Source organism: Pyxicephalus adspersus, chromosome 5, assembly GCF_032062135.1.
Source record: "Pyxicephalus adspersus chromosome 5, UCB_Pads_2.0, whole genome shotgun sequence".
NCBI classification, from domain to species: domain Eukaryota; kingdom Metazoa; phylum Chordata; class Amphibia; order Anura; family Pyxicephalidae; genus Pyxicephalus; species Pyxicephalus adspersus.
The window spans coordinates 98,939,249-98,963,469 of NC_092862.1; the positions used below are offsets into that span (position 1 = coordinate 98,939,249).

A 24,221-nucleotide genomic window follows, 5' to 3' on the forward strand; every position below is an offset into this window, starting at 1 on the left:
TTTTTATAATAATGATTTATAATTATGTATTATTTTATAGTTTATGATTCTAATATAATAAATAAATATAATAATTATACCCGGGAGTTAATCCTAAGAATTACAGGCCCACAATATAAACAAAAATTTCTACGCAAAAAAAAATAGGATAACTTTTTGCATCAAAAAATGACAGAATTAGAACGCTAGGGGGGTTAAGGTGGCATTAAAGCAAAGTTCTGCAAAAATTGTGGCAAAAGAAAAATAGAGTCAGGACTTCCGGGGAGGAGCTGAGATAGGAAGCTGCAGCTACACAGAGCTCCTATTCATCACAAGATCGCGGCATAGACAAACCGGGCAGAAAGTCCCTGAATATGTGTGGGAGATAAAGAAAAAGTGCAGGCAGCGATTCAGCGTTCCAGTGGAACCCATGATCAACTAGGTGAGACAGGAGAAAGTTCCGAACACCCAGAGGCCATATTTGATTCAGTAACACAGCAGCAGCTGCTTCCAGCCCTTTCACAGACAAGACTTCACACTAAAACCTGAATCTTTATCCATCCTTCTCCCTCTACCTCAACCGATTTGGATTTACAACACCAAAGGGAACCAATCATCATACTGTAATATTCTACACAAACCCCAGTGGTCTACATGGATACAAACAGCAAGTATATGACTGTGTTCACTCTATCTTGCTATTTTTTCTTATATGTATTCCCTCTTTGGGCTCAAGGGAGAGGAATCTAAGGCCAGATTTCAAATCACAGGCTAACACTAAAGCAATTTCTCAGGATCCTTTTCAAGCTTCCAAGCAGAGAAATATATCACAGTATTTAGAATCCCCACACTCAATACCGGTCTTTAGTATACACAAATAAATATTTGGGTTCTTTGGACTGAGATTCACAATACTTTATATTGGGCAACTGAGATTTTAACTGCCTGATCCTGTGATCGACTATTCCTACCCTATAGGCCTACTGAAGCCTGATGTAGCACCTTTGAGTGTGTAGATTATCTATATTATTATACGTTACTGGTTTCGAAATATCATGTCAGTCCACTAAAAGGGGCATAAACACCTCAAGAGAATGCAAGCTTCAATTATCAACTATTTATAATGGGGGAAATTGGTCGACTACAATCTTTTGGAAAACCATCTCACAACCTGGACGTAACCTGTCTGATATATATATTCGCACTTCACAAAAAGACAATTCGAGATCTCCACCACCCGATGCTGACATATATGAGCCAACTCCCCCAAGGTACAGATCTCCAAACTCTGGCTGCTGATATTAAAAGTGCCTAAGCACCGGATATATCAGACCTGAAGGAAGACATCCGCTTGGTTGCAGCAAGGTTATCCACATAGAACAAGCTTGTGCTAACAGAGATGATTACATCCGTGATCTGCGCACAGTCAACATTCTGCACAGCTCATGGTGGTGTGTTGCCAATTGGAAGATCTTGATAACGGGCAGATGCAGAAATATCCGTGTAAGGGGCATCCCAGCAACAGTAGATGCAGACCAACTACACTTTATGTTGCAATCGATATTCATCAACCTATTAGAGAGACCAGCTGAATCGCCAATAGAGTTTGAAAGAATACATAGAGCCTTATGACGGCAATATATATTTTCTAAATGATCTTCCCCCTGAGTAATAATTCATCACACCAATACCTTTAAACTCCCAAAGGCCTGCAATACTAATAAAGCATAGACCACATTGAATAGTGCCCTTCATTGACATCCCATGTTTTGTTGCGCGGGGATTGGATGATGGACACTCTAAGTACAACAAAGTGACCAGAACAATATAGGGAATTAACTCATTTTCTCAAAATTATGGCTCACAAAGGTAAATCAAACCACTCCATAAGTAACTAATTTTAATAGATAAGTTTACAAATTATTTTAAATTGCTACATGGAAGGATATCATAAACCACACCACATCCTTCTCGTATAGCATTAAATCCTAGTTTCTAAAGTGTAATAAGGATTTTTTTGGTGCATAATCTTAATAATCACAATTAAAATATTAAAGTTTCACAATTTATTGTGTATTCCTTTTAAAAACATATCACAAATGTTACCTGCACATACATAATAACTAATCAAGAAACAATTAAAATATTATTCTGGTGTTAATCAATTTGCTTTTTACAGTCCTTAAGGACTCCTATCATAAGGACCGTAAAAAGCACATTGATTAACACAATGACACAGATAAGGGTTTCCTCCAGAAAAACTACATTTGAAATCAAAAGACATAGCTAAACAATTCCATTCCTTCTATTCACAATTGTATAATTTACACCCACCCCAACAGCCAGTAGGGGAACGTAAGGAAAGGAAGGAAGCTATTTGCATGTTTTTGAACAGGTATAGCCCAACTAAGATCTCTGATGAATCAGCAGTGAGATTAGAGAGACCAATTTCAGAAACACAATTCACAAACACATTTAAACAATTGAAAAAAAGGGAAAAGCCCAGGTCCTGGCGGACTAACGGCCCAGTATTATAGATCTTTTGCAGCATCACTATCCCCACATTTTCTGTCCAATTTCAATGCGTTTGAAAAAGGAAAGGTACCACCTACAGAGTTCTTGGAGGCACATATCACAATTATCCCGAAAGAGGGCAAGGATACATCATGCTGTAGTGAATATAGACCTATATCCCTCCTAAATGTAGACCTAAAGATGTTTGCAAAAATTCTAGCAAACCACCTTCTTTCCCTCATTTGCACCTTGTAGACTTAGATCAGGTGGGGTTCATACCAGGCAGAGAAGCTAGAGTTAACACCATCAAGGCATTAAACCTGGCACATTGAACACAAAAATCAGATCAACAAGGTTTTTTTTTCTTTCAACCGATGCCGAGAAGGCTTTTGGCAGGCTTGCTTGGGAGTATATGGCTGGAGTAATTGAATCCACCCCATTATTCAGTCCCAAATTTTATCTTTGGACTCCAACCCCTCAGCAAGAATCAGGGTCAACGGCCTCCTGTCAGAACCACTCGTTATTTGGAATGGCACCAGGCAGGGGTGCCCCCTTTCACCTTTCTCATGCTTCAGCTATTCTAAATCATCAGCCTTAAACATTTCACTCCCTTCACAAGTGGTTAGAAATTGCCAAACATTCTTTAAAATCCACACACGCTGCTACAAAGTACCTGCACACGCCTACACAAACAGATACCGAACCATGAAAGTAACTGTTGGAGATGTGGAAGAGAGGAAGGCCATTTCTTCACATGTGGTGGAGCTGCCCACTACTCCAACCTTTCTGGTCCTAAGTCATAGATTTGATTCTCCTATCTCACCTGCACAAATTCTCATACATTAATTGCAAATCACACCACAGCAATACAAAAAACTCTTCTATTCCATATCCAGAATGCAGCAAAACTATTAGTCCCAAGAATTTGGAAAACAACAAAATCTCCTACTATTCGAGAAATATTGCAAATTAATCTTATAGCAGAAATGGAAGAACGCATTCATTCCTCAAGAGACAACATGGCCAGGTATTACTATACTTGGGCGTCAAATTTTCGTTGGGAATACCACTCTGTTTGTTATGAGAACCATTAGGGGCTCAATCCGATGGGAGAGTCCTACTTCAGTGCTCTTATATTTCTTGTTGTTTTTTTGTTTTCATTTTCATATCTTTCCTTCTCAACATTATTATCTTTGCCACAGAGGCTTTCTTATTCTACCCCTGTTTTCCTTTCCTCCCCTCCCCCAGGTCACAATCCAGTGAGACAATAAAAGTTGTCTTCCTGAAGACATAACAGAAGTGAGATTTTCGCTTAAACAATCTTTACATTTATGTCATGTTAGTCAGTCTCATTGGTAGGTTACATAATTACAAAGGGTATATTGACCCCTACAAGACTTCTTCCCCCCCCCCCCCCCATTTTTTTTGTTTTTTTGTTATTAATGTACCTTCTATGCGATTGTCCTACTTTTGTAAATTGTTTATTCTTTTATTATCATACTGTTGGAAGCTCCTGCTGACAACTTATTAAAGCTTATTTTTTGGAAACATTTTTGAAAAAACACCTATGGCAGCTTACCCACACATGCACAGTACGTAGCTGCAGTATTCCATTAGTACAACCTCTGGTCACCATGGGCCATAAATGTGAAGTAAACAAATACAGACAGCAAATTTATGGCAATGATGTCCACAGATGCAGTTGAGGGCTTTACTTTCAAGTTGTGACTGCCTATGTAGGGATCATCACCATCACATTTTTTGTGATGCTAGGTTATTCTTGAAATGAGCTTCGGGAAAAAAGTTAGTCTGGTAGTAAATCATATACTGTACATGCTCACAAGAGAGTTTTGGTTTTAACAATTAAGAAAGGAAGGCAATACAGTATAACCAATGAAATATAATATAGCAGTACTCCAAGCATTGCCAGCACCAGACCAACTCTACAAGTATCAAATGCTGTCCGAGCGGTGTGATTAAAATGTCTGTACCTCAACCACTATCTAACAATCTTCTACTGCAGTAATAGTAGATGAGGAGGATATGGATTAGAAAGGAAAGGGAGACTCTTTGGCGGGAATTGGGCAAGTGTATTCCTTAACACTATCACCACTGTGCATAGTCCCCATTCTTATCACTCTGCCAACACGGGCACCCCCCTGCTCTCATTATCCAACCAGAATCTCCCAACCACGCTTGATACCACCTCTCAAAGCAAGCAAACAACACCGCTTCCACTACCATACTAGCATGTCAAGCCCCACCTTATCCCTACTGCTTTCCGTACTACAGCTGCCACCATACCAACACCCCCTACCCACATGTTTTGTAACAAATTATTTTCTATTCCAACAATAAAGTGGTACTCCAGGAAGAGTTACTCAGTTACTTGAAAAGACAACACAAGAGTAAGTTTGACTTGCAGATTACATTTACCTCCCTAAAAGCAGTTGCGTAATGTTTTCTTATAGGGACCCTGTCACCAACTTTTAAAACAATGTCAAACTTGCAGGTACAAACACAAAATAAGTACATTAAATGTTTTTCAGTATTTTTCCTTTTGATTTTTCATAAACTTGCTATGTGTCTTTGAGCTAGTCTAAAACTTCTCTATTATAAGAAGAGTCATTCCCTAGCAAAGTGCTCTAACTTTTTTGAAGCATTTAATTACTCTTTGTGTTGGTCCTGTTTCTCTGCCTCTAGCCTTACCTCCCTACCTGTTGGTGCACTTTACAGGGTCTTTGGAGTTTACCACTTATTTTTAAATAGGCTACATAAAGGGGTTTAAACATACTTATTTTATCTTATTCCTAATACCAATATACAATACTTCAAGAATTTGGATTCTTGAGATTTTTTACACCTCTAAACTGCAAACTCACTAGCCAATAGTACTTACTTTAAATGCTTGTCTAAGGACCAATTTAAATCATATTAGAAAATCAATGATCTTGTTTATTTCCCAATACCCCTGTGGAGAACATTTTAAAAATTAAACGCTTTGTAGTTACTTTTAATAAAAAAACATTTAAGCTAAAAGGACATTATGACATGGGAAAAGGACATGGGAAAATTCTCTGTAATTGTTATAGACTGCTCCTAGCTGGTTTGGATTTCAATAGAGAATATGGTGAGGACCTAGAAAAAAGAACTTAAAACATAAACATGGTTTAATGCATAGATAAGAAATCGCATAAGTTCTTGGGTAAAGGCTAAATACCTTAGGGGGCTCATTATCTAGACACTTTGATAATGCAAACAACTGCTGACTCTGCCCCACTCAGATTTGTGCTGCACCAATCACCCAACGCTATAATAAATGACTTCATTACCAACACTATGCATTCAGAAGCCAGAACTCTTGAGCCATGGAGTCACCATTTGCATATTGAATCAGGTATTCGAGGCCCTTCACAAGAAGGTGCACCAGAAGGTGCTGGCAATCAAATAAGGGGTGAACTTTCTAGGATTCTGAAAGAAAAGTGCCTAACTAACCTCTGGAAAATCAGTAAAGATTATAAAAAATAAATATAGTGTATATATATATATATATATATATATATATATATATATATATATATATATATATATATAGTTTGGTATGGGATCAATTTCTAAGGGATAGGATTCATGACTACTTAGGTAGTGTTGCCAAGCCTAAACATCTTAAGATAAGGAGAGGATGAAGAGAAAAGTGTCTCTTTAAGGCAGTATTAAAAAATTGATTAAAATCTTTTATTTATATTCAATAAAATAAAATAAAGGTCTTAACATACATACATATAAGGTTTTAGTACTCTGACATTATAAATCTAGATATATTACATCGGGTTGGTTATAATGTACACCAAACCCCAGTGAAGTGAGGGTCAATATAGGTGATTTTCCTGTTAATGGTCTCTGCTGACGCGTTTCGCCCTTGTGGGCTTCCTCAGGGGAGTTGAGACCCTACAATTTGTGGAGGCACATATGAATAAATAAATTGATATGTAGAATTAACAATCCATATAATAAAAAGTCACATAATCATATCAGAAGTCATAACTTACTTGGTATATTGACCAGGTAGCAATGTAAGTTAAAAGGATAGAAGATCAGTAATTGAGCTTGTACCCAAATGCCAGAATCGTACAAAAAAGGGGGGGGGGGTGTGGGGTGTAGTGATCTGAATACACTCTCTGGTGGTAAGCAATTTCAGAATTGGAATTAAAGATATATAAATGACTCTTTTCACAAGGATTATTGTGATAACATTAAAATAAGGTAATCTGTAATATTAAAGTCTTAGTAGAAGCTAGGAATATGGTTTCAAAGACAAAATAACTATAGTATATATCAAGGGACACTCACTGTTCAAGCTTGATTTTCCATGAAGGTAGTCCTGTTAAAAACACTGGTGGAATAGACTTGATGGATTGACTGCTTGGTGAGGATAAGTTATCTAGTATACAGGTGAAGATAAGAACATTGATACAAAACTAACTCAAGCTCTAGAAGTAATACTAAATAAATGTATTATTAATATTGAGTTTAGGGAACTTACATTAGAGGTAATAAATATAAATAAAGGATTTGAATATAAATAAAAGATTTTAATCAGTTGTATAATAATACTGCCGTAAAGAGCCATTTTTCTCTTTGTCCTCTCTCTCTCTCTCATATATATATATTTATTTATACATACATACATAGAAAGATTACATAAAGATACATAAAAGATTTCAGCCATAGCCCACGAAAACTCAGCCATGAAAACTCAAGACTTTCTATGAAGGCCATGTGTCATTGTTCTCCTTATCTATCTGTGGCTAAAGCTGCGTACACACTTGCAATTTTTGTCGTTGGAAAGGATCTTTCACGATCCTTTCCAACGACAAGGGAGTGCACGATGCATGAACGGTGCTGTACATACAGCACCGTTCATGCTCTATGGAGAGGGGAGGGGGAGAGCGACAGAGCGGCACCCTGCTGCGCGCTCTCCCCTTCCCTTTCATTAGGATCGGCTGTCGTCCATCGTCCGTGGATCCGGCAGGTCGGTCGTCCGGACGATGGACGACACCGACTGTACACACGGCAGATTTTCGCCCGATAATTGGCCGATGCCGATTATCGGGCGATAAAAATCTGACGTGTGTACGTAGCTTAACATGAGAAGTTAGAGAAGGAGACTAGGGGTTAGCTACTGATTTGTTACAAAAAATTCAAAATCTATAAATCAGCAACAGTGTTTAGTCTGCTTAGCCTGCATATTTTGGGGAAAAATGTATTTGAAACAATTTATGGATAACATTTTAAAGGTATCACTATGTCTACATGTTCAAGGTACCAATTGCCACAAACTAAGGTCTGTACACACATTGGATTTTTGTAATTGGAAAGGATCTTCCTGATTCCTTCCAATGACAAAAGACTGAAAAATGCATAAACGAGCGTTCTACATACAGCACCATTCTGCTCTATGGGGAGGGGAGGAGGGAGAACAAGCAAGTGTCACCCCACCAGGATGGACCCATGAACGATGTCGGACACCCACTGTACACAGAATCTCAGAATCTCGTCCCATATCAGCTCTGAAGTGATAATCAGATGAGAATCATCTGGCGTGTGTACCTAGCCTAAAGAAGTTATTTCATTGCACTACCAGAAAGGATTTCAGTCATTAAAAACCATTCCATATGTGGGGAAATTCAAAGTGAACTTGAACTTTAATCCCTATAACATTAGGCATAACATTTTCAGGGTATTTCTTCTTTTCATCACATGAATTCTTTTAAAAAATGCTTTTTTAAATTGTGAATCAGATTTGCTTTATAAATCTGTATAGATTTATAAAGCAATATTGTGTGCAGGTGATAACATTTAAAAAGAAAAAAAAAAAATACAAAAGACAAAAAATATCTTACACAGATATCCAATGCATGTTTCCTGATTCCTGTGGTATGTCTTCTAAACAGTAGAATCTGGCACAATATACGATGAAAGCTGTCCCCAACACCATGCCCATGTTGCTGTTCTACCTGACAACTCCTCTCTGTTCAGGATGCAAAATTCTCCTGTCAGCACTTTCCTTGTTATCACATGTGCATGCAGGAAATCTGGTTGGCTCAAGTGCTGCCCCTTCCCCATTCCACTCCCACTCTGAATGCTGCTATGCAGGAAATCTTTATAGATGTACAAATTAAAGTATTCTAGTAGCTACAATATTATAAATTTTATAAAAATAAAATCCACATTTAACCCAAGTCTGTAGTCTTAAAAGATCACTAAACCTAATACTAAACTGTACATAAATCTGTATCACCCCACTAAAGTTTCATGAGCAGCAGGACTGGGAGGGGGAAGAGCTGCACTGTAAACCATCAAATGATAGTGCATAGTATTTAGCTGTTACTCACAGGCAGCATGCTGATAAGAGAAAGAAACGCAAGGATGGTAATCAATGACACACTGAATCTTCACTATCCAATTACATACTGTGGCAAATCCTTAACTTTTCCGGTAGCTGCAATCCTCTAACTATAGTGTAGATAGGTGTAGTCCGGGACCTCAATGTACAGTCTGCAAGGGTTATGGAATCTAAGGACTCAGATCATGTAGGAATCGAAACAACTAACACTGTACACAAATCAATTTGAATTGCGTATTTGTAAGAAAAAAAAAAAACACATGCATATTTTACATTCTAATATTTTCCTGGTTTGGGAGTGAATCTGGTCTTTTTCTCCTAGTGGGCAATTACCAGGCCCAAACACTTGTAGGAAAGGAAGGAACAGAGGGGGAACTCTGCAAAGGTAACTTAGAGCTGGAGGTCCCATTACACAGGGCCCTATTTATAAAACAGTGAACTGGACATTCACTGAACAATTCCCTGGTGTCAGGGAAGAATCAATTACTGACACTGAAACACGCGTACCTGGAAAATTTTACTCCAGGGAATTATTCAGTGAATGTCAGCTTCACTCCTTTACTAACAGACTCCCTGGTGACATCCACAAGACAATTTAAAGTGCCCCTCTAGCTCAAACTTCTACTTTTTACGAAGGAATAACCATCCACTTGAATATCATATGGAGGAAATGCAAACCAAAAGTTCCTACAATGACCATATCTGTCGACATATGCAGATTGTACAACCCCCAGGTTTGGATTGGTTTAAAAGCAGTATTTTATACTATATAACCATTAGGTTTACAAATTGAAAGTTTCTGTTGATGACAAGGAAAACAGTTTGCCTGCTAGTTCCTAGCTCAGCCTAATTGGTTCCCAAACTTTAAATAAATTCTTCCACCCCTGCCCATAATGTATGCACATAAATATTCTGGGTGAAATGACCCTTAAAAGGTAGCCAGACAGTACCTAATTACTAAAAACAGACTGTAAATGATTGTACATTCTTTTTTCTTAGTTACTGTGCAGCAACCTGTAAAGGTCACAACCTACAATATTTATAAGGCTTCATAGATACTTCTCCAAGTGTTTTAACAAAAGTACATTAAACCTATAATCCTCTAGTCATTTAAACTATATTATATCTCCTTGTACTCAGAAAAAAAACCCAATAGATATTTCAGACATAAAGTAACTTGCATTAATAACATTCACTTTATTTTTGCACATCAAAAAAATGAATTTTCCATAAGGCACTCTCTTCTGCAAAGTAGAAAAATAATGAGTATACTTCAACCAGATTATGCTTTATTTGTTAAATGAAAGCAATTAACTTTTCCTAATGTTTCTGAAGGTATATTGGGCTTGTAGAAAAGAAGGTTTTCAAGAACATCTTTTCATTTTCTTCATTTCAAGGGAATGCCTATTATTTGCTGCAGATTAAAAAACAAGGGGCTCTTGTGCATGAATTAAGACAGACGATTTTCAGAAAAGTCATGTCTTTGATTGCCTTGCCTTGGTAGGCATGACAACTTCCCAAAGGCAAAACGCTTCTACAAGAACAAATCATGCAAGTTACCACATGGGAAATCAATATTTAATGCATGTGCTTGTACAAGAAAGAGGACTTTCACACATAAATAGCTATCTCGTCTTGTCCAGCTTGGCAAATTCTGTACTTCTTTTTTTGACGAATGTAAAATTACTTTGACCTGCTTTTAAGATTGAACGGATGAATTATCTGCCTGAATGTGATTGGGAGAGTCACATCTCATCTCAGAAGGAAATGCTGATGTTTGAGAATACAGGCTATGAGTCCAGTTAACTCCCTTGAAGGAAGTCACCAAGGGTGACTTTTTCCCAGCAGTGACTATTTTATATTCATTCTCTATTTGAAACTCAAAAAGGAAAATCAAATATTACTTTGTTAATGGTATACAACCCCCTTATCAAATAATGGTACAATGAAATATGAGTCACTTTGTTTTTCTATTTAGAGGACAAATTATGTTTTGCTTAAAGCATTCAGTAATTTGTCAAAGTTTAATACATGGAGAAAAAAAAAAGTTTATATTCCTACTACAAATGAATAAGTGATCATAATTTTTCTTATTATTCATTATGGTTATTTATATTATGATTTATTATAAGCCCACCACATCGTACTTATTCGGCTCTGTCACATTAGTAGCAGCATGCTCATCAATCAGTTGGATGCTAGTTATGAGATTTTCTAATCAAACTATTTGCCCAAACTGGCTATTTTTAGTGATACTTTTTCACAAAAATTTTAACTAGTTTCTGGCCTATTCTGTCTTACAGGACAGTTCTCCTTAGATAAATGCTTTACACTTGTCCATTCAAATGACCAGGATCTGACCTTATTGTCCTATAAAGGTGGATACCTATAGTGACCTTTCACAGTTTCTGTCGACTACACAAAATTCTAGCTGCCCTGATTAAATCTTGCTTTGCTGCAGTGTAACCCACCCAAGGCGTGCTATTACTGATATGCAAACAGTCAATAACTCAACAAGCTCTCATCAGCATCGCCAACTAACTACTGTTCCTGGCCAATGATATATGAGTAGTGATACAATGTTGTTATAGAAGGGCCGATGTCTTTAAAACGTAGGCTGTTTTGCTTGCATGGCTGCAGCACTTCGTTTTTGGACAGTCAATGGTTTAGACTGTTCTAGAAATATATGCACAGCTTAAAAGGGCAATTTACTCATAACTAAAATTATGCATATAAAGTTCCACTAAAATATTTTGCGATCAGGTGGGGATTTATTGCAGAAAGGGACAGGTGGAAAGGGACAGAAAGGTCCCTTCTGCAAAAGCTACTTACCTGCCCGATTACTCCCTTTAACTGTAAAATCTCTGAAGTATGCATGTGTTGGGAGCCTGAATACACTAAACATTTTGGTTTCCCTGTGGCTTTTGGGACCGAATGTACTCCTGCTGCTACGTCATCTCGGCCCAGCCAATCAAAAAAAGCCAAAGATCGCAACAAGGAGGAGAACGGAGACAGGTAAGTAAAAAAACAAGAGTTTTGTTTTGCTACCCTTCAAGTACCCTTGACCTTCTTTCTGTCTTCTCTTGGGGACTCCAATAGCAACATTTCTACAGCTACATTACCATACCTATCCACCCATCTCAGCTGTAACAAAGCACAACAGGGGAAGTTACACTATCATGGGAGAAACTGGGTGATCCAGCAAACCTGGAATGGATTTGGTCCAGAATTGAAACATTTACCAACTAATAGCAAACTATTTTTATGAAATCCCTTCTAGGTTTGTTGATCACCCAGGTTCACTCATGATGGTCTATCTTCTTCTGTCCTGGAGAGCTTTAAAAAAATCAGGCTCACTCACATAAACGTTAAATTAAAAAACATGCAGCAGGACAGCTAAAAATGCCAAAAAACAAAAACAAAGTTATTCCAACTAAAATCTTCAAATAATGTAAAACTATATGAAAATACAGCATTATCTACTATATTCTTTAAAAAGAAATTCAATATTCAAACACAGTGGTGTTTGTGACAGATAGCACAGTTTCCTGTATGTCGTTGCTTTTTTTTTTTCCATACTTGGGCAAGTTTTTGCTGGAGTGACACTTTAACATGTTCCTAGATATAAAAAGTTAAGTTATGACTGCAGGTTTTGGAAATTCGAAAAGTTAAAAAGTATTCATTTACAACATGCACAATTTTACAATGTTAGTGTATTAGTTTAGTGCAGACAAACTAAGCACCATATATTTTTAACTGAAATCTGTTACCTGTTATTTCAGGGGTTGCTTGAGGTGCCAACTGGAATTAAACAATAAATGCAGACGTGTGGAATCACCTGCTGGTCCCTTATCTCTCAGACTCTCCAGTGGTGAGATTTCTCCATAGCAGTTTTCATCTCCCACTAACCATAATGAAAGTGTCAGTCTCTTGAGGCATGACTTACCACTTATCTGTTTATCCCACCTAGCAGAGAATTCACTGTGTTTTGTAACACCATAGTTCAGTTTAATAATAGGTGCTCAGCTAGATGGAACTGGGAATTCTTGTAGGAATACCTCACCACTGGAGTCCATGAGACATATAGAAGAAGCCAGTAAGTGAATAATCTTGCAAGCATCAAAACAACATGGATGTATGTATTTAAATTGAAATAGACTTTAACAATGCTACAGTACTCAGACAACAATAGAAGTGTAGAAGAAATATCTCTAAAGAGAGGATAAATACATAGTCAGATTAAACCTCTCTTTTTCACAGCTCACTCTTGCATTATTAGTGTGCATTGGGGATTATACTCTGGCTTCAGGGAGCCTGGAGGAACTGGATAATAGTTTAACAAGCAGCTAAGAGGTATCTTTGAGTGTCTGCTGAAAGCTAACAAAGAAAAAACATTTTTGGAGACTTAAAAACAAAGCAAACATTGCCTAAACTGAGAAGTTAATCATATTTTCTGCTGCAATAAATACGAGGGATAAAACTAAAAGAGTTCTGGAAGTTAATGTGATAGTTAACAAAAAAATATGTAGAGATTAGAGTGTTGAAAGCAGGTATCAGGAGGGGGGATGCTGCAGAGATAGGATTCACGTATCATAGCTGAGAAGTCCCATATTTACCTTTAAGTACAGCTTTACCCACAACAAACGAGCAGGCTGCCCTGTTCTGATGTAGATAAGTAGCTGGGGAAGGTGGATTAGTGTAGTTTGTTTTAAAGGTATGGCTGCACTTTGGGATCCCTGCACAATGTGTCTTTTTTCTAGTGCACTCTGGAACCCGGGGTGTTCAAATTGCAAACAGAGCGACAAAGCTTGAATGCTTTGACTTGACCCGTTTCTAAAGCCTCACCATTTACATTGAGGTTATTCATTAGGTGAAGAGTTAATACTGAGGGAAAATGAGGACTTTCACTGTATCTGTGATGTTCCCATTGTAAACCTCCCTGGGAATTAGGACTGCTGAGACTCTTTAGAAGAACTCTAAAGATACATAAAGACACATTTGTTCCCTTCTAGCCCCACACAGGGCTAAATTGGCATTAAAATTGCTACATTGACTGCTGGTATATCAAAGTATTGGGCTGGAGCAGTACAAAAAGAGTATCTTTTATGCCTGTGACTGAACAAAATAACAAAAACCAACACACCTATCAGCATGTTCCTTGTTAGCACAGACAATGCAGAACAAGTAACAAGTAACTTGCCCCATTAGTGTCTCATATGCTTTCCCTCCAAGACACTGCAGCTCTCAGTGGAAATTTTTCAGCAGCAGTCTTACTGCTGTCAATCCAGAAAGCAGTGAAAAGTGTTAGGGGGGGCCAGGTGCTAACCGACTAGTTATGACAGCCTTTCTCAACCCCCAAGAAACCCTTGGGAATTTTTTAATGTCCAAGGTAACCACTGTTATAAACCAAGTATTAGTGGGTTAGTGGGAATAATGTACTTTACATTGACCGTGGGAAGAATACTCCCAGTACAAGCCGCTGAACAATTGGTGTCATGCCACTGACTCGTGATTATTGGCTACAGGACTGTGCAGATATTATGAAATAGGACAATCAACCACAGCTCAAGGAACTGCTAGCAAGCTCTGGAAGTATCCCAAGGTTTCACAGGACCCTGATTGAGAATGGCTGAGCTAGGGGCATGTCAGCAGTGACAATACTGCTAAAGCGCCCCACTAATTGGGAGTTTCGGGTGTCTAAATTCAGCTGTGCATGTGACACTAGAATTTTAAGCTAGATGATAGGTAAACTATCAACAAAGTATCATTCTCCTCCACACAAATTATAAAAACATTGCTTTGATAACCCATGCAGTGTTCCAACACAAAACATTTTTTGAGCCAGATGGCAGCCCTATTGTGACCCAACTCTTTAGTAATCACCCAAAGAGAACTGGGTGGTTACCTAAAGGTGCTGGGTGGTGTGTCCGGCTAAAAGGGGCTGGGGAAAACACCGCCTTGATTGCTAATACAACACCATTTATTTAAACCAAATGGCAACTTATGTTTATTGGCCCTTTAATATAGAAAAAAAGTACAAATCAACATATATACCCACTAAAACAATAAGCCCTCAGAAGCAATAAAACCGGAAAATTAAATGTGACCGACTGCTTTAGTTCTATCATAGTCAACAGCTTAGCAGAAATCAAATCTTACCTGATGGTTGGAGGCACTTGAGAGGGGTGAACTCTTTTTCCATTTTTGGGTTAATAATTTCACCTGCAGATAAACCAATAAGCAATGTGTTTAATTGTAAACCTTTTTTACACCTTAGCTTTAAAATTACTTGATTACAGCTTGCCCCAAAATGTGTGGAATAATAAGGGAATCTAATGCTGAAAACTTTGCCGTATAATAAGTTGGTGACATTCTGGTTGCAGCTATTCAATTTGCTTAGCAGTGCCATTTTTCACACACTCAACTCTGTGAAAATGGAATTTGAAGCTACATATCTGTTCTATCTAGAGTTGTAAATGAACTTTCACCACCAGACGATGAATGTCCAACAGAGAACTGAGATCACATCCTTTGCCCACAAAAATATCAATGGTTATAATGCATTACATAGCTCAGACTTATCTAAATACATATGGCATTTTTATCATTTAATAATCTTTGCTATTATTATTAAACAGGATTTATATAGCACCAACATATTACGCAGCGCTGTACATTAAATGTCTCCCGTACGGTCGCAGGCTCAGGGCGGTGGGCGGGTTGTGTCTCTGGACACAACTCGCCCACTTTCCCATCACAGACTCAGACCTGCGATGGTAAAGTGGGTGGGTTCTGGCATCATGATGTCACTATGGGGAAAGTTCTTCCCCTTCAAGCGACACACGGCGGACCGCTCATGGGCGGTCCAGAGCCCGTAAGTTTAGTGGTTGGTAGGTCTGAAAAGGTTGGTGACCACTGGTATAAAGCATTGCAGCAATAAAATGCAGGATACCGTCAAGTATTTTATCCTTTACTGTTACACCAAGCAAATCTTGGTTGTGTTGCCAACCTTCCATACTATCTCTTATTAGAATGACCCATCTTGATGGTGTGGTATGATATGCAAGGCCTTCTTTTGGTAAGGTTAGGAGCTACCCACAGACTGCTGGCAGTAGCACATATATTTCCACCCAGATACATATCGGTTTTGAATGCTTTGTTAGGGATGGAACAATAGCTGGCAATAATGTCTAACGCAGTCTTTCCTAGCTGTTTTACCATAGAGAAACCCTATATAAATATTTTCAGCTGTCAGGAAACACCTGATAAAAATATTATATCTTCAGTTAATGGTAAATTAGTGTGATCAGTAAACTGTAGATATAAGAATAATTAAAAGAATGTGACATACCTAGAGTATCTAAAACCCATAGAAGTTTATTTTCTATTACATTGGTCAAAGCACTGCACAAAGAACCCCCAGCAATGTCTAGAAGAACCTGGTGAAAAGGCTGAGGAGTATGTTCATAAAACCACTGACTCCTCAATTTGTGGTACCATATAAGCACTCAAGACATTTTATCATTTTAATGAGTGGTAATTGCCCTGCCAAGCTTTTCAGCTATATAAAGGCAGTACCTGCTTTTTGCAAGGGAAGTTTTCGTAGTGCTTTTATCGATCACTTACCAAGAAAGCTTTCTGAAGACACCAAGCAAGCATCCTTACCCAGTAACATTATCTGACACCAGGCCAACCAGCCACCCCTCTAGATCAGTCTAACTTTTAAACATGGAGGAACCTTTCTAATATCTTTCACCTCTTGAGGAACCCCTGCTAGAATTACGATATCCAAAACTCTCAATATATTAATGTAGTGGGCAATGGGCAGAATGCCTCTTAAATTGCTGGCCATTGTCACCCTTACACATAGCACTGATACCAATGTTTTTTTTTTTTACTATCTGACCTGATGATAGGCACAAACTGCTCATTGCTCCAGAAACCCTTAGTAACCTCTGGAGGAACCTTACGATCCCACAAAGCCCTGACTCAGAAACATTACTCTACTTGTACCCCTACAAATGAAGGTGCCTCTTGGTACATCCTAAGTATCAGAAAATATCCCTCAGCCTTCCCTCTCCCTGCAGTAAATGTATATGTGGAATATGCAGTAATGTATAATCTGGGTTACTATACTTAAACTCTAGATGCAAATTTAATACTAATCCACATGAGTTATGAACTGTTATGAACTCCAATGACTCAAATCTTGGAGCTGGGCAAGTATAGTTACAGGTGTTTACATTTATTTGTCAGAAAAGTACCCAAACATTGCTTTCAAATTTGACTCCACAGACCCGTGAGAAAGGCTGCTCTGACAGAATCAGGGTTCAGTTACCGATTTTTAGCATCTATATGCCCCCCCCCCCCCCCCAATTTTCTGGCACATTTTGAGAACATATTTGTAGGATGAGACATTGTGACCGATGCATTGAAATGGAGTATAGGTTTGAAATTATCACTTAGGATTTCTAATCATAATTCTTTCATTTTTTTTAAAGGTGAAACCTGATTAGTTGCTGTTAAGAACAGCTTTATTTTGTTCTCATTTTCTTTTCTCAAGCATTATTACTCCTATAAGACTGATTTATTATAGTATTAGGTGGGCTTAAATTATGTGACTTTGTATGCAATTCAATTATCAAATCATATAAAGAGAAATTAACTCTAAAAATTATGTATGCCTAAAATTCAAACTGCACCTACATCTGTTTGTAGAAGAAAAGGGGACTGCAGTGTGCACTATTGGTATACTTGTTTGTTTTTTGAGTTTAACAAATACTTTGGACAGTATAGTATCGGACAAGAATATCATGTGTGTACAGGAGCCGATGACAAACAATACAAGTGAAGGGGAGAGAGCACAGCGGGGTGCCGCTCGCTCATTTTCTACCCTTCTCATGAAGCAGAACGGCGCTGTATGCACATCGCTTGTTCATGCATCTTTTAGTCAATGAAAGATCCTTTCCAACGACAAAAATCTAACCAGTGTAGGTAGCCTTACTCTTGATACATCAAGCCTTTTGTACATTGCTAACTAATTTAGACACTGTGGTGAGCGCAGTTTAAGTAGTTTGCAATTAGAACCTTGGAAAAGGTTACAGATCTTCAAAAATGAAAGCAGAACAAAACCCTGCTGTACTTCCCTGTCCTTTTTCTATCCTAGGCATTATTGATAGGCTGTAGCAGGATGAAATAACTCATGGGCAGGCGCACAGAAGTTAATTCAGTGCAGGCAAGCGCAGGGAAAACTGGGATTGTTGGCCAACATGGCATTTGTAGCTAAACTCATTTGACATAGCAATCAGTCAGGCAAGAATGAACATTGCATAAAAGACATCACTTACTACTTTCTGCAATAATGACCTGTCTAATCCAACATTTTTAAAAGTGTAATTTTTAAAAGTGTGCTTGTTAACTGAATTACTTTCTCATCTCCGAATTTACCGTGTTCACATTTCACCCAACAATTAAAGAAAAATAGATGCTGGGCAATTTACCAACGATTTCAGATGCGCAGTTAACCTCCATGTTCTTCTGCAAGCTCAACCATGGTCCAAACTGCCCCCGTTCAAATGAATAGGAGTAATCGGCAACCATTTTTGTGCATGCATTTTTGTGCTGCAGTTTGCTACTCCTAGGCGTATAACAGCAGCTTGCTTGTTTTCCACAAGTGTGAAAGGGGTCTTGGAGTGTAAACCATGTGACTACACGAGGTTGTAGGACCTGTTTTGGATTTTGTTGGGCTTTGAAGAAAAACTGAACTCTGGAAGTTACACTGGAAATAAAATAAAAAAAGCCAGGAAGAGGGAAAAGGACTAATCTCCAGAATTGCCTGTGGTCTACCTGCAGCTGATTTTTCCCCAGTACTCACACCATATATTGTTTGGTCCTGTGTCTCTGTGTGGAAGTGGCCATCTAGATGAAAGCAGAGCTTTGCTTCCTAATGTTAAAGCCTCCAGCAGGGAGAACAATGTAGTGACAACACTAATTATCACTACAGTTCTTATAAGACTATCAGTCAGTAAAGCATCAGTGCCTTTTTCACAGTGCAGATATGCAGCTTTGAGACTATAGACACAGGAGTGCCTAGGCATCCCACATACCTGCAAACGTACTGCTATTTTTCAGTATATATGTATGTACGCAGAGAGCCTGCATGACTATGTGCATAGGGGGAGCGGCAAGTGAAGGGGTAATAAGCAAGGGAGTATATTCCAGGGTGGTTAAGGACAGGTGATTGGTGGTAGTTGAAATGGAGGGGTGGGGTGAAGATAGAGGAAAGTAATGAAGCAGGAAGTAGGAGGGAATTCTTACCAGGACAGCAAGGGGGAGAATTCCCCACCTGCCCTCCCAATAATTTGTAGAACATGGTTTTGTGTTGGTAGTTTGGGGTACGTGGTTTTAGGGCTGCAAGAATAGATTTTTGTTCCTGAGGAGGTATATGGCAGCTAGGAGCAATAATATCACGAGTGGCAGACCCTTTTTTGTGGGGGGGCTCTGGTAGGGGTCAGTGCCTTCAATGACTTGCAACCTGACCATACAATGTTAGGTTTATTGTTATATTTATATTTGTTTTTTTGGTTAGTTTATTTTGGTAAATTAAAACCTGTGTTTTAATAAACAGCTGCAAAGCTGTTTTACCCCCAAAAGCTGGTGTGTGGTCTTTATATGGGAGAAGGGGTGGGGGTTAAGTCTGTGGGCTACACAAGTCATGAAACAAATCTTAAATTTTCACTTCAAATGAAGATGTGTGTTCACTGAAATTCTTCACTCTGTTGTCGATGCAGTATATCACCTGATTTATTTATATCTTAGTAAAATATCGATATAAATTATAATATCAGTTCTATATATCCCAGAGAGTTCTTGAGTCTCAGTGTCATATTTGTCATTTAAATGTACATCTTTATAGCTTGTCAAAAATCAACTAAATTGATTTTAACATTCATTTCAACCTGAATTATAGTCCCTGGAAATCTCTGTGGAAATTAGTGACATAGTAATTAACACTTCAGATACATTACTGAGAGGCAAAAATCATTTTCAATCATTTTATTAGATTTAACATTTCACAACAACCAGGTACTCCACATTTGCATCAGTGTATTCAAAAGTGGAAAAAACAATAGTACAGGAATTACTGTTCCACTGGGTGTGATCAGACCAAATGGTTTTTTTTTTTGTTTTTTAGATTGCATAGAACTGTTCACTGTGGTACTGGTGGGGTTATTTCACTTCATATTGTTGTCAATGGGAAAGGAAGTAAGGGGAAATCTCCCTAGCAAAACATTGAACTGCAATGAATACTAGACAAGGGTGAAAAACCAAAACCAGGGTCAGCAACAAATCAATTGCAATCTACCAGTCCAATACAGCCATGTGAAGGATATCGTGTTCCCACCATGCCAAGCCTCTGTCACTAATGCCCCTGTTTGCTGAGAGGCACAAAAAGGCAGAAGTGAGACAAAACTACCTAGTTTGCCAAGCTTGTCCAAAGAATTCTCCCTTTGGGTTTGTTGCAGGCTCTTGTATAAAACGTTGTGCAGAAGGATCTAGTGTGGATATGAGAGATAGATACTGCTGGTCTCCAGCAATCTACATCTCACAGGTCCTTCACTGCACCCCTCTGCTTATAAGAGGAGAACAGAGACTTAGTGATGACAATAATAAACTAAAAATAAGGTATTTAATGTATTTAGCATACTTTATAGCATTGGTAAAATACTAAACAACTCCTTTATACACAAGCCCTTCCCATCAAACAAGTGTGCTAATGGGCACAAAAAAAAAAAAAAAAACAATACACCATGCATCCCTCACAGGGAAATACCACACAACATTTTAAACAATATCCCACCAAAATCCAAAAAAAACACCTATAATTTTTGATGTTTGCATAGTTTTTGTCTTTAGGTTAAACCTTGCATAACCAAAATTGTTCTAAAGAGAGGTTACACACTAATGTTTCCCCCTTAGCCCCTTGTAGCAGGGCTGGGATTTGTGTAGAGAGAGCTGTCAGTGAAAGTTCAGCTCAATTGGAGAGGATCCAGAGATTCATACTTTGTATCTTTTTCTAAATTTGTATCTTTTTAATTTCCAATCCTCTGCAAAAAGAACCTGCAAAGGCAAAAATGTTCACATTGGCCATAAGGTTTAGGTGCATTTCCTACCTTCTTGTGCCAAGGAACTGCTGGCTCTCAGGGGACACTAATGTAGCTTCTCCAAGCTGCAGAGAATGAATGGTACTAGAATGGTTTGCCACCAGCTGCCAAATGTGCAGACGCTGTCTTTTAAATATATTATTATATTTGTTTACTATACTATATAATTACACTCTTTAGAAAACATGGGACACTATAAAGATGGGTCATGATATAGGAGCACTGGACAATTGGAGCATAATACAAAGATGATAAAAAAAATAGGAGCAGGCATTAGAAAGTTGGAACAAAGTATGGGTGGGGTAGGAAGCTGACAACTGTAGGGATACTCCATAATTATGGCACAAAATTTGTTGTGTGCTGCCCAGCCCACTGTTTGACCACAGAGATATAGCTGGGGAGAACAATGCACAGTATAGGCATTATTGTTACCTGCACACCTACTTTTATATATCCTCTGAAGTCTAATATGTAAATCAAGCAAGAAAACATTTTATTTTACCAGAATGATTGGGACTTTCGAAGCCGAGTCCCACTTTGATGACATGGTGGAAAGAAATTTGCACTTTGAGTGTTTACAGTACATTTGTTTTTAAAATCTCATTAGACGTGTAGGTTTACCATGTCGTATATGTTCACAGCAGCGAAGCAGACACTGGCTAAGTCATGGTGGCCAGGGATTCCCACAGTGGCACAGGTGAAAAGTCATGTGGTACCTGGTAAATGAAAACATGGTAGCCAGAAGCCAGAATCGATTGCACACCCTTAGAAAGGTATGAGATCCTTGGATTGAGAACTACTTGCCGTCAGATTTTGATAGCTTCCTTCTTACTTATGTATGATGGAGTGATGGATGAAATTCCTCCCTAATCATGTGTACATGCGACTGTTAAAGTCCAGATATCTAGAAGCTGGCCTCTCCCCTCCCTTGTTCTTTTTTTTTTTTGTTTCCCCCTCTATGTGGGTCTTGTCGGGTTGGTAATGGTGTTTATTATGTGCTCCAAGATGGGAGCTGACTGCTCCCATCTTGACACAACTGAATATGAATGGGCTCCTCGAAACAGCTAATGATATGCATTTCCTATGCTGAGTTTATAATATTTTATTGTCTGGATCCTCATATAGGGGCAGATACACTCGCCTCTGGTTATGCTGTACCATCTGTTATTAAGCTGTGTATGTTTATTGTTATTGGGTTTTTGTCTGTGTACTGTTGTATGGTTTTATATGTTGGAAAATTAATAAAGATTTATTGGGAAAAAAAAAGAAGTGTAGGTTTACATTAAAATGTGATTTACTTTTTTTAAAAATTAAAATGGACTTTCCCTGATCTATTGCAGCCTGCAAAATGTCAGTGCCTGATTTATTCAGAAAATGAGCAGGACTGCATAGTTGTGGGCCGCAGACTACTGACATAAATTAAACTAACTAGCAAGGTAAAAGTTATTAGTTATAAAGCGATAGTAATTAGTATTTCACACCAGAGCAGGATTAGGAACACTCAGGGCCCTAACAGATTGGTACTTTGGGCCCCCTTAAGGCCACCTCTACAGTTAAGTGCCTGTTTTAACAAACATTAGCTTGCCCTTAATTAAGGAAGACCATTATTTTGAATGGGCTGCCAACACACCCCATCAAAATATCCTGTGCTGCTGTAAAACTGTGGTGCCCTAGTGCGTTGGCGTACCATTTAAAATTAATAGCACCCCACTGTACTGACATACAAAACTGGCACCATGGTGTGAATCAGCCTTAACAGAAATGCAAAAAGAGTGTTAAAAAAAATAAAATAAATCAGGTAAACACAAATAATGGATATTTTAGTCAAAATCGCGGGAGAGATTTTTGGGGCACTGTAAGAGGCTCTTATCAGGCTAGGTGCCCATGGGAAAGTGACGCTTTTCGCTTTCACTTTCTGCTGAGGGTAAAGTACAGGATTGCTCTCCCCAACAGGTACTCTTGCTGACAAGAGGTCTGTAACAACTCTGCATCAGGGAGAGCACCGGTTACCAATTTGAAACCCACAATGCTAGCTGGAGCAGTGCCCACTGAGTATTTCAGCACTTCACCTCTCCAGAATACACAGTATATCAATGCCCCCCTATATGACAGCAGGTCCTAGGCTGTTTCTTAGGGGGGCTTTCTGGTAATCCAGTACCCGATGCTACCCCTCTTGTTTGACATTGGTAGCACAATAGGATAGCTGAAACTGCAAATCATATATTTCTTCCTAACAACTTCTTGTTTTAAAACCCTCATATCTCCTACACAAGGGGTGGGCAAACTTTTGGCTGAGGGGCCACAATGAGTTTTAAAATTTGACAGACAGACCGAGCCTGTATCAAATAGATGGAGAGTGGTGCTATGAACAGATATAAATTTAATGTAAAAGCCATTACCTAAAAGTAAAAGAAAACCTAAATTAAAATACATTCAGTTTCAGTGGGAGCATTGTTGTTGGTCACCATTTTTTGCCAGTGGACAATTGTACCAATACTCGAGGGGCTGGAATAAAAAGCCCAATGAGCCATAGTTTGCCTATGCCTGTTCTAAACTGTACACTGTATGTAACTGAACTTTTTAAGGTATAGAGGGGCCCCCTATGGCTATTAGTACCAATGGTTCAGCCCCCTAGATTTTGGGATTTTCAAAATATAACATGTACAAAAACATGACAATAAAGAATCCCCTCCTACCTAGGGGGCACTTTTTTGAACTTTAGTATATACTGTGGTCCATGTGACTATGGTGCTAAAAACTTATAAAAAAATGCAGGAAACTATCAAAGATAGGTATTTGTAGGTAAAATACTTAAAAACAATTTATTGATTACATCAATAAAATGAGACATAAAAACAAATACCTAAAGGTATTAATTTAGATGTGCTTTATATGGCAATTACAGTGTTCTCCCCAGAAATTTTTTTCAGCCGGGTGGTAGGAAGCTGTAGCCGGGTGGTAAAAAAGGGGGTGTGCCAAAACACGGCAAATTTAGTGCACCCAGTTGTTTATGCCATGGGTATCCAGTAACCTCTTATTGTTTCAATGTTCTACCTTCTCCCAATTATTTGTTACAACTTTGTAATGCCTGCCCCATTAGTATATCTAATTTTTCTATTCTATGTATTTTGCCACAACTGTCCTATGCCATGTATTGT

The 24,221-nt window shown here is 38.3% G+C and overlaps 1 protein-coding gene across 2 annotated transcripts in view; it reads right to left on the bottom strand.

Annotated features, from left to right (window-relative positions):
• The window catches only part of TPK1 (thiamin pyrophosphokinase 1), a 254,941-nt gene that overhangs the window by 225,612 nt on the left and 5,108 nt on the right, over nucleotides 1-24,221 (bottom strand). For both annotated transcript variants that reach the window (XM_072412252.1, XM_072412251.1), the window contains exon 2: nucleotides 15,059-15,121. In XM_072412252.1, the coding sequence (XP_072268353.1) occupies nucleotides 15,059-15,101 (43 nt within the window). In that variant the 5' untranslated portion in view covers nucleotides 15,102-15,121. The remainder of the gene's footprint in view (nucleotides 1-15,058; nucleotides 15,122-24,221) is intronic.